Source organism: Rhinatrema bivittatum, chromosome 5 (genome assembly GCF_901001135.1).
Source record: "Rhinatrema bivittatum chromosome 5, aRhiBiv1.1, whole genome shotgun sequence".
Lineage (NCBI taxonomy): Eukaryota > Metazoa > Chordata > Amphibia > Gymnophiona > Rhinatrematidae > Rhinatrema > Rhinatrema bivittatum.
The window spans coordinates 220,393,798-220,406,038 of NC_042619.1; the positions used below are offsets into that span (position 1 = coordinate 220,393,798).

Here is a 12,241-nt window from a genome sequence, read left to right on the forward strand (position 1 = left end):
GGCTTGCGTAAGTATTTACGTGCACATCTGTGGTTCACGCCACAAAACACCCATGCCCTCACCTGGCCCCTTTTTTGGAAAACTTTGGAGATGTGCACGCTGCAGGAGATACGCTCGTATCTGGGCGGCTTTTAAAATCTGCTCAGCATGCACAAGCCCGACTTATCTGCACATCCACTAATTAGTGTGCGCGCTGGGCTTTTAAAATTCACCTTTATGTACCTCAGCAAATATTTTCCCAAAAGCTTACTTGATCTGCAGAAAATAACTGAAACACCATTTTTTTAGTAATAATCCTCAAAGAAAACAAGGAAAAGGAATGTGGAAAGGAAGACATTTTACTCCTCTCAGAATTCCCCCTCTGCCTCTCCCTTCCCCTCCCCCCAATTTTACATAGTTTCAAGGAGGATTGTTTAAAAAAAAAAAAAAAAAAAGTCTTTACTCCAGAGCATAATTTACCAAATACCACATTTGAACCAGGTCAAAAAGATTCAAACCAGCTGACTGTGTAGATTCATGTTGAGGCACAAATGATCCAGATGTATACAAATCTATTCACAGTGGGACGAATTTTAATATCTACGTGCGGGCATAGATATGTGCACGCAACCCGGCGCACACAAATCTACGCCCAATTTTATAACATGTGCGCGCAGCCGCGCACATGTTATAAAATCCGGGGTCGGCGCACGCAAGGGGGTGCACACTTGTGCACCTTGCACACACCGAGCCCCTAGGGGAGCCCCGATGGCTTTCCCCATCTCCTCTCAGAGCGGCCTCGGAGGGAACTTTCCTTCCGCCCCCCCCCTCTCCCTTCCCCTATCTAACCCGCCCCCCAGCCCTACCTAAATCCCCCACCTTTGTTTTGTTATTTACGCCTGCCTGTGGGCAGGCGTAGGTTGTACGCAATCCCGGGCCCAGCGGCAGTGGAGAGGCCACTGGCCACGCCCCGCCCACACCCCGCCCATTTTTTCAAGCCCCAGGACTTACATGCATTTCATGACTTGCGCATATTGCCGGGCCTATGCAAAATAGGCTCGGCGCATATAGGCTTTGAAAATCTGCCCCAGTAAGTGGATGGGTGGAGATTTATTCTAGTATTTTATAAACTGTGTAATGAACCTGTATTTCCACTACAATGAAAGTGCTTCCTTTTCCTACTTATTTTATAAAAATATGCGCGTATATTTTCGGTGTGTAAAAAAAAAAAAAAAAAGAACATGTGCATGTAAAAACCTGGTATTTTATAATGTGTGCGCGTATCTGAAATCACCAGTTCGCCGATACTTCTGCCAGGTTCACCCAGTCCATCTCCAGGTCACCTAAACATTTTAGCACTTTATCCTGACCACCCTTCGAGCAGTTCACTCAGACCCACCAAAAAACTGCAGAGAACCAACAAGTTTGATATTAAGTGCGCTAGTTAATTAGCAGATGTAGAAATGTGCAATTAAGTTAGATAATTTATATGCAAATCTCTTTTATAAAATAGAAACTTCCATGTGTACCTCTTGACCTTGCCCCAGAATGCACCATTTTTTTGCACTGGTCAGTGTCTGCAAAACCAAAAATATGCACATACTTTCAATGTTTATAAAATAGCATATTCACAAATACATGCTACTTACGTGCATATAAGCTAATTTTCCATGCATAACCCCTTTGAAAATTTACTCAAAAGTATAGCTTGGGGCTCATCTACCAAACCTCTCTAGCTGTCCTGAAGTCTTGTTTTAATCCAAACAAGTTCATCCAGCTGTAACAGAAACCAATGTGGGTTTGAAAAGCCCCGGAAAAGGATCTCATCCTACTACCCTTAACCACCATGGCTCACATTAATATTCTTAGCCTACCCTGATGTCAAACAACAGGAATCCTTTGACATTTTTTAATGAACCATCAGATTGGAGGATTCAGTCTTCTTCTCGGGGTTCATATTCTACATAGTTAGGGCTGGCCTGGATGGAGAAATGAACTCAGGGCCTGGCGTTTCATAAAAAGTGCCATGATGGATCAGACCAAGGTCCATCGAGCCCAGCATTCCATCTCCAACAGTAGCTAGTCTGGATCACAACTACCCGGCAGATTCATTCCTTGTTGCTCACAAGTCATGCACCTTTTGAGTACAGAAGACTTGGCAGAGACTTCAATAACAAGGACAAAGATAATAGTAATAAGTAACGAGAGATTATAAGTATCTTAAGACAACTTACTGACGATTATGTGAAAACTGTTGAAATAGAATTTCTGTACTACTAGCCTGATGCCCTAGACCTTTAGTTAATATGAATCAGAACATCAAAGTAGATTTATATAAATACCTGTTGTGTTGATCTATAGGTTGAATGTTACTTTTGTAAAAACTGTTGTGATCTTCATTTGGAACAACGGTATATAAAATGTCTAAATACTTATCACAGAATATTTTCCAATTCTTTCTAAGTCCCCCTAACTTTACTATTAGTTTAAAAACATCTGTGATGATTTAATGGTTAACTTTATGCTCATGGTTAGAACAGAAAGGAAGACAGGCATCAGTACTTTACATACATCACTGCTAGCCCATCCCTATCATGATGATAAAAAATTTTTCAGGATGACAGGAATAAAATTATGAAAATGAAGGACATGACTCAATGACCTCCTTCCCAAATTTTCAGATATGAAATGGGCCAGAAAATGAAGGCAGCATTGCCCCTGAGTGGGCTGCCATGCGTAGTCACATGGAGACGGCTCACTCTTACTTTCTATAGTATATTCCTTGCTCACAGACTTCTCAAGGTCTTTCAGTCTCCAAGGCGCTTGATCTTCATAATCATACAAGTTAAAAAAAAAAAGAAATAAAACTCTCATTTTTAATTATCTCCTTTCTTGGAAGATGGTTCTGCTCACAAAAGATTCCTAACGGTTTTATTCTATTCTCTAAAGTTAGAAGATCTAAAATAAAGGAATATATAAAAACAATTTTCGCAGTAACAGGGGCTTTTAATGGGTCTATTCATCCATCTCAAATTTAAAAACTCTTCCCACGGAGGTTACTGAACTCTGCTGAAACAGAGGAGCATAATTAATCTACCAAATGTACAAACTGATCATGAAGAACTGCAAAGCAGTGTAATGTTTTAATTAGTAATTTTCTGTATCTAGAAGTATAACAAATGCAAAAGCAATGCAAGGTAACCCAAATATTGGTAATGCTTTCAGGCACTGCGGAAATGAACACAGATAAATATAAAACAGCAGGCTGAGTACAGAATCAACCAACAAGCCATCAAAGGGCAGCAGCTCCGGCTTTTTAAAGTTGATTTTTTAAGGGCTCTGATCACTGCCGGTCTGCTCACTGCTGTCTGCAGGAAATATTACAATTTCGGCTCTCAGAAAAGTGAAAAAATACATAAGTGTAGTTCTGAAATGCTGAGCAAGGCATGCAAATCAGCTTTTGCCTGTATACGTCTTTCTTCCGCCTGGTCTGAAAAACAAACAAAACAACAAAGTCCATGAAGTCACCAGATTATTTACTGACAAAGCAGGCAACCTATATGCTTATGATCTCATATCCAAATTTAAAAATTTAATAAATGTAAGATACTAAATACATTGCTCATGTAGCAATTATTTAATTTAATTATGTAATTTAATTATTTAAATTAATATAATATATTTTATATATATATATATATATAATATATAATATATATATATAATATAATGTAATATAATTATTTAATTTAATTATGTAATTTAATTTGTATTATTTATATTTATATTATATTTATATGTTATATGTTATATGTTACTCTTATGTTAAGAAAAGCTGTTTAATGTAACGCCTTTATTGCGACAGTTATTGTTCGATGTAAACCGACCTGATTCGATACTTGTATTGAGAATGTCGGTATATAAAACTCCGAAATAAATACATAAATAAATAAATAAATTATCTTCTTGCAAAGTCAAAAACTTCATAAATATTTTGGTATTTGTAATGCAGCAATCAACAGGAGGAGGTGTTGCCTAATATTAATTCAGTGCTTTAGGGAAAATTTTCTATGTCAACCAGTGAGAACCAGGAGCTACACTCTGAGGCCACCAAAAGAATTTGTTGCGAGAACCTTTGTTCTAGACTGTAGTTCCTGTTGAGCACATATGTTGCAACACATACACCTCCCTCATGTCAAATGCTCATTCCATAAATTTCATAACTTTATACTCTGAGGAAATAAATATTCAAACTACTTTCTTAATATTTGAGTCCGATGAACTAAGGTGAGAATGGCTTCGCAAATACAACTCCGTGTGTAAAAATGGCAAACAGTGTGCACAATCACATTTGCAAATTTTGACATGCGCCACTTGGTGGCTTTCTATTCATAGTTTTGTGTTGCAAAGATTGGGGCAGATTTTAAATTGTAAGTGCGCAGGGTACATTTGTGAGCACTACCTGGCGCACACAAATGTACACCCAATTTTATAACATCCAGGGTCGGTGCATGCAAGGGGGTGCACACTTGTGTACCTTGCGCGTGCCGAGCCCAAGGGGAGCCCCGATGGCTTTCCCCGTTCCCTCCAAGGCCACGCCGAAATCGGAGCGGCCTTGGAGGGAACTTTTCTTTGCTCCCCCCCACCTTTCCCTCCCTTCCCCTATCTAACCCACCCCCCAGCCCTACCTAAATCCCCTCCTACCTTATCTCGTTGAGTTACGCCTGCCTCTGGCAGGCGTAATTAGCACGTGCCGGCTTGCCATCCCCCGGCACAGGCCACTGTGCTGGAGGATTCGGCCTCGTCCCCAGACCACCCGCGAACTGCCGCCATGCCCCCAGCCCGCCCATTTTTTAAAGCCCCGGGACATGCGCGTGTCCCGGGGCTTGCACGTGCTGCCCCTATGCAAAATAGGCTCGGCGCATGCAGGGGTAGGTTTTCGGGTGTTACGAGCGTAACCCTTTGAAAATCTACCCCATTATGCACAAATCACTTAAATAAGCTGAAGGGTCATGCAGATCAGCTCTTAGCAATTTTGTTGTAGCAAAATTGTGTGCAGAACCACAAATTCCCACAAAATTTAACTACACCTCAGGGAAGTGTAGTTGTTTTATGTGATTTTACACAGACGTTTTGCAAAAAACTCCTCCTGAAGCTATATGAATAATATTTAAATAAGCTGGTATTGGCTCATTCCTACAAACCTACTTGCAGGTTAGTACATCAGCCACTTGTTCTAATCAAGATTCTAAGACAGAGCTACTCACACCTGTCCTGGGGACCCCGCAACCAGTCGAGTTTTCAGGATATCTACAATGAATATGCATGAGATGCATATTGTATATATTTGAGACCCAGTATACGCAAATTTGTCTTATGCACATTCATCAAGGATACTGGCTGTGTGGTCACTAGCATAGATTTGGGAAGCCCTACTCTAAGTTAGGGTCCTCTATCCCATCCTACATCCTCACCCTCCTCCATCCTCTTTCCCTATTGAATCCATCTTTAATCCCCACTTAGGGCCCGATTTTAAAAATTATCTACATGCTTAAAATTGAGTTTTACACATGTAAATGCACTTTACACACATAAATAGGCTTTTGAAAATTGCTACACTATATGCCATTGAATTGTCCATAGCATACTCATGTGTAAGTGTACTTTACACACATAAATGGCTTTTTAAAATTGCTACGATAGTATGTTACATTTACATGTGTAATGCCTTTTAAAAATTACCATCTTAGGGGTGGATTTATCAAAATGCGGTAAGTACCGCATGCGATAGCAAAAGGGGTGTGTTTTATGCTAATATATCATTTATTGCAATAATTACTTGTGCGAAGAGCTAAGTTAGTGCAAATTGCAAAACCATTTTCAGATTCTGCGATAAGTGCCAGACCTGTTGTATTTCCTTCATTCAACCGCCAGGGGACCATGACACACAGGGAGGGAGAGGGAGAGAGAGAGAGAGAGTGAGAGACTGGCCATGTTGTCATGGCCCATAGGTAGGTATTTGTATCCCTATGGTAGACCCACCTAGTAACTCGAGGTGGGGTTTAGGTAAGAGTGTAGGGGGTTAGGGGCCACTTTGACATTCTACGTGACACCTACGAACAGAACAGTGGTCTCTTGTGAAGATTTGCTGGCCTTCGGAGTGAGGAAACTCACTCCAAGATGAGATTTGGGCAATAGGTTAGAGACCACTGTTCTGTTCGTAGGTGTCACGTAGAATGTCAAAGTGGCCCCTAACCCCCTACACTCTTACCTAAACCCCACCTCGAGTTACTAGGTGGGCCTACCATAGGGATACAAATACCTACCTATGGGCCATGACATTATGGCCAGTCTCTCTCTCTCTCTCTCTCCCCTCCCCCCACCCCCTGGACCCATCAATTCACCTGAAATAGGACTTACAGGAGACATCACAAATGGCGATGAAACCTTACCACACGGTCACGGCAGCTATCACACAGCCTAACGCAATCCAAAGAGGTGTAGTTAAAATCAGCGTTACAGCTGTGCAATAGCTCTTTGCAGACAGGCTAACCCAGCCCACTCTCCGCCCTTAACTCCTCCTATTTTCTGAATTTGCATCGCACCATACAATATGGTGCGATCGCATGCATTAACGGGGCTTTTCGCATGCGATAAGCCCTTAACGCATGCGAAAACGCCTAATCGCATTTGGATAAATGACCCCCTAAGTGAGAAGGATCTGTTTTCTATCCTATAATTTAAATGAAAACACTGGACTGTACTGAAAGGCAGGTCAATGACTAGCAAAATTATTGCTCTATTTTGACAAATAAATTTGCAGAATTTACACACATTGGGGGTAATTTTCAAAAGGATTAACATGCGTAACAAGAAGAACATATCCTGGTGATTTTCAAAAGCCCGTCAAGTGAACTAATGCGTCTAATACCTATTGACAATTCAATATCATATTTCGTAGCAATTTTCAAAAGCCTACTTATTTATTTATTTATTTATTTTATTTGAAATTTTTGTATACCGACATTCGTTAGGCAAACATCACATCGGTTTCCATGTAACATAAAAACTGGCCAACATGGCTTTACAATGAAACTGATAATGGAACTGGGTGGAGGTAAGGGAGGGGAAACAAAAGGGAATTACTGAACAAAAAGAATATAAGCTATAAATATGATGATATATAAGCAATAAAAATTATATACAAAGGAATGTTTACAAGTAAATTGTTTACAATGAATGTGTATATGTATATGTGTAAAGTGCACTTATGGGTATAAAACCCAGTTTTAAGTGTGCAAATCCATTTGAAAATTACCCCCTTCGAGGTAGATTTTAAAAGCCTGGCGCATGCATGAATTAAGGGATGCACAAATTAGTTTGGCTCGCACGCACCGAGCAGATTTTAAAAGCTGCCTGGATACTCGCATATCCCCCACAGCGTAGACATCTCCAAAGATTACAAAAGGAGGCAGGATTGTGGGCATGGTCCGGGGAGGGGCATGGGTGTTTTGGGGTGTAAACCAGAGATGTGCATGTAAAGACTTGCGCGCCCCCGGTGCTCACTGAGGACCCCTGCCATGTAACTTTACCTCTGCTCTGGATGCCATGTAAGTTATAAAATAAAGATAGATAGGAAGATATGCGGGGTTTTAAGGGTTGGGGCTAACTAGGGGAAGTGAAGGCTATTAAACCAGGGGGTTTGGAACACCTCTCTCTCTTAACTGGGTGCACTGGGGACAAACTGGTAAAATGGCATGGGTGCGTGCCCCATTTAAAATTCCCTGATTTACATGGTAGAAGTGGGGTTTGCATGCACATGAACATGCTCAGGCTATTTTAAAACACTTGCATATGTTAGAAAATGGCTGCAAAGCCAGGGTGTGGGCTGAAGTGTCCATGCAGACATACGCCTGCATGCTGGGTTGAAAGTTATCATCTCTACAGCGAATTTTAAAAGCCCCAAGTGTGCCAAAGCCGGGAGATACGCGAAGTTGGGCTGGTGCACACTGCGAGGATTTTTAAAAGGTGCGCGTATCTCCCAGTATATGCATAAAACCTTTTTTAAAAAAAAGAGGCGAGGCATGGGTGTGGTCTGGGATGCGCATGAGCGTTCCTGGATTTTTGAATGAAACCAGCACGTAAGTATTTACATGCATAAGCGTGTAAATAAGCGCATAAGCATAAGCGTGGGGCCCCCGACTGCATAACTTTACTTCTGCAATGGATGTAGGTCATAAAACATTAAAAACTAGGATAATCAGCGGGGTTTTAAGGGTTGGGGTTAACAGGGTAAAAGAGAGCCTATTTAACTAGGGGGGTTAGAAATCCTATCCTTTACCTGGGCGAACTGGGAATGAACTGGGGAAACTGGTAATTGTGTTGGCGCACGTGTCTACTAAAATTCCCCCAGAGGCAGCATTTGCACACACATGTGCACGGCTATATAAAATTGTGTGCACATGTATGCTGAAACAGCCTATTTTATACCATGTGTGTATGTTATAAAATGGCCGCATCCTTTGGTGCGAGCCAGCATACGCACATACATGTGCTGTTTAAAAGTTACTCTCTTTGTATACAGAACTTTGTATGCAGCATTTTTTAAAAATTTTTTGGGTGCAGAATTCCCCCATGAGCAATAGCTAGACTCAATTCCTGTGAGCATTGGGCCCCTGTTGCCTTTCAAGCTAGGATGGCTACTTGCAGCATGACTGCACTCAGTTCATACCTTGTGGCTTCCTGAAACACACCGGGTTATGAGCCAGGCTGCCCGTCTGCTGATGGAAGTGATAAAACCCAACCCACAAGCTAGGATGGCCCACTCTGGCAGGATGCACCCAAATCACACTGCAAGGGGTGCATCACGAAGTGGGGGCTACTGTCTGTGCTCTGTAGGCTTTTGCTCCTGCTCAGCCTCCAATCCTTTCCAAGGGGGAGTTTACCAGCTGAGACCAGAAAACAAAGGGAGAGGGGGAGGAGCAGTCTCCAAGGCCCATCACCGCATTATGGTTTTGCTCCAAGCACCAGGGGCCTGGACCTGCACAAGAATGTGCAGTTAATTTAAACAATCCCATTCCAAAGCACTATCCAATTAAACATTTAGATGGCAATTCTCAAACAGTGTGAGTATACTTTTAGTGAACGTCATTTATGCACACTTTCAAACAGAAACAATCTGGTTAGCTCTCCTTTGAAGATCAGCATAAATCACATGGCGCTAAGAACACATTCATATACTTTGCATCTGCTATTTATTTATTTATTTAACATGTTTTGTATACCGTCATTCGGTTTAGCCATCATAACGGTTTACAGTAATAATATGAGGACAGAGTAACATTGGGGATTTTACAGACAGCATAATAGTTGAACAAGTTAGGTAATATTGGTGGAAATTACAGGAAAAAAGGGTGTTAGTTATACTATATTGGAAAAAGTCTTGAGCAACATATCGTGTGTTTCATGGTTGTGTTGAGATTTCATGGGTGGACCAGATGGTATCTCTGTTTTCTTGGTGTTGTATTGGGTGGGATTCTGTTGGTGTTTCTGATTGAGTGCGTCTCAGTATGCTCTGGTAAATAGCCAGGTTTTTAACTCTTTTTTGAAGGTTTTGGTGTCGGACTGAATTCTTAGATCATAAGGTAAAGAGTTCCATAGAGAGGGGCTGGCGATGGATATAGCTCTCTCACAGGTTGTTAATAGATGCGTGGTTTTTGCGTGAGGAATTTTGAGGAGGCCTTTATTCATTGAGCAAAGGTTCCTTTTTAGAGCATATAATTGCCATTAATTGCATCAGTAGCATGGGATCTTCTTAGCGTTTGGGTAATTGCCAGGTTCTTGTGGCCTGGTTTGGCCTCTGTTGGAAACAGGATGCTGGATTTGATGGACCCTTGGTCTGACCCAGCATGGCAATTTCTTATGTTCTTATGTTCCATTCGATGTGTTTGGTTAGCCAGTAGTTTTGTTGTCCAACGATTATTTTGTGGAGGATTGTTAAAACTTTGTAGTCTATTCTGTATTTTATTGGGAGCTAGAGTAAAGAGATGAGGGTTGGAGTAATATGTTCTTGTTTCTTAGTTCCTGTAAGAATTCTGGCAGCTGTGTTCTGCAGTTTTTGGAGTGGACGGATGGTAGTAAAAGGGAGGCCAAGGAGAAGGGCATTGCAATAGTCTAAGGCCTGGATTTATCAAAATGCGATAAGTACCGCATGCGATAGTAAAAGGGGCATGTTAAATCACAGTTTATCGCTTTTTGCGCTAATTACCTATGCGAAGAGCTAAGTTAGCGCAAATTGTGATGACATTTTCAGACTTTGCGATAAGTGCCATATGTGTTGTATTTCCTGCATTCAACCACTGGGGGACGAGAGAGAGAGAGAGAGAGAGAGAGAGAGAGAGAGAGAGAGAGAGAGAGAGAGAGAGAGAGAGAGAGAGAGAGAGAGAGAGAGAGCGCCTAGCCATAATATCCTTTCCCTAGATAGGTATTTGTATCCCTATGGGAGGCCCACCTAGTAACTCGAGGTGAGGTTTAGGTATTAGTGTAGGGGGTTAGGGGCCACTTGGACATTCAACGTGAGACGTACGAACAGAACAGTGGTCTCTTGTGAAGATTTGATGACCTTCGGAGTGAGGAAACTCGCTCCAAGATGATATTTGTGCAAGGTTCTCTCAACCTAGCTTGATGGACTCTCTACCTGGGTAACATCAAACTAGGTAGAGAGAACATTGCCCAAATCTCAGCTTTGGGTGAGTTTCCTCTCTTTGTAGGTCATCAAATCTTCACAAGAGACCACTGTTCTGTTCGTACGTCTCACGATGAATGTCAAAGTGGCCCCTAACCCCCTACACTAACCTCACCTCGAGTTACTAGGTGGGCCACCCATAGGGATACACATACCTATCTAGGGAGAGGACATTATGGCTAGTGTCTGTCTCTCTCTCTCCCCCCCAGATGGCTATGCTGGTGCTCCGGGAGCTTCAAATCCACTAAAACAGGCCTTTCAGGAGTCATTGCGAAATGCGCTAAAACCTTACCCCACCCCATAATGCAAGCTATCGCACGACTTAACGCTACTGAAAAAGGTGTAGTTAAAATCAGTGTTAAGTCTGTGCGATAGCACCTCGCAGACTGGCAAACCCAGCCCACTCCCCACCCCTAACTCCTCCTCGTTTTCAAATTTGCCATACGATATGGTGCTATCACATGTGCTAAAGACATTTTCGCATGCGATAAGCCCTTAACGCATGCGAAAACGCCTTAGCGCATTTTGATAAATGACCCCCTAAGTTTGAAAATAAGAGAAGTAGTAGGACAGTTCTGAAATCATTCTGCGTGAGGAAAGGCTTAAGACGTCTGAGTGTCAGTAATTTGTGATAACCTTCTTTAATTTTATTTATGTGGGTTTTGAAGGATAATTGTCTATTGTAATTCCAAGGTTTCTAGCATGGTCAATAGGAGATATTATTGTTTTAGGGTTTTCTATTTTGAGTTGTTGTATTGGTGAGTCATTGATTTTTTTGTCAATGATGATTAATTCAGTTTTCTCGATGTTTAATATGAGTTTTAGGGTAGAAAGACATTGTTTTATTTCTGTGAGATAGAAGGTTATTCTCTTGTAGGTTTCTTCAAGCGTATTCCTTTTTGGAATTAGTATTTAAATGTCATCAGCGTATAGGAAATAAGTCAGACCCAAGCAATCCAGTGTGTGACAGATTGGTAGGAGATAGATGTTAAAAATTGTAGCTGACAGGGCAGATCCTTGTGGGACTCCTGTATTTAGGTTCACTTTATTTGATATGTTGTTGTTGAACATTACTTGGAAACTTCTTTGAAATAAATAGGAGGTGAACCATTTTAGTATAGTGCCCATTGCTCCTATTTCAGAAAGTCTGTCGAGTAAGATGGACTGGTTGACAGTGTTGAAGGCTGCTGACAAATCTAGAAGTAATAAAATGTAACTTAGACTTTGTCGAATCCTCTTGTGACTATATCATTGACTGATAGGAGTAATGCTTCCGTGCTTAATTTTTTTCTGAATCCAAACTGGGAGGGGTGAAGTATGTTGTTCATTTCTAAGTATTCTGAGAGTTGGGAGTGGACAATTTTTTCTATGATTTTTGCAATGAAAGGTAAGTTTGATATGGGTCTGTAGTTTTGGATCTTTTCAGGTCTAGGTTGTTCTTTTTTATTAATGGTTTAATGATAGCTGATTTTAGGCATTCAGGGTATTTCCCTTCGGTGAGGGAGAAGTTAACTATGT

At 41.3% G+C, this 12,241-nt stretch overlaps 1 protein-coding gene across 5 annotated transcripts in view; it reads right to left on the bottom strand.

Moving 5' to 3' along the window:
- Window positions 1–3,092: 3,092 nt before the first annotated feature.
- The window catches only part of CTPS2 (CTP synthase 2), a 428,947-nt gene continuing 419,798 nt past the window's right edge, over window positions 3,093–12,241 (bottom strand). For all 5 annotated transcript variants that reach the window (XM_029603286.1, XM_029603284.1, XM_029603287.1 and 2 more), the window contains one exon: window positions 3,093–3,469. Coding sequence is in view for 1 of the 5 variants with exons in the window: in XM_029603285.1 (XP_029459145.1) it covers window positions 3,433–3,469 (37 nt within the window). In the remaining 4 variants the exon portion in view is untranslated. The remainder of the gene's footprint in view (window positions 3,470–12,241) is intronic.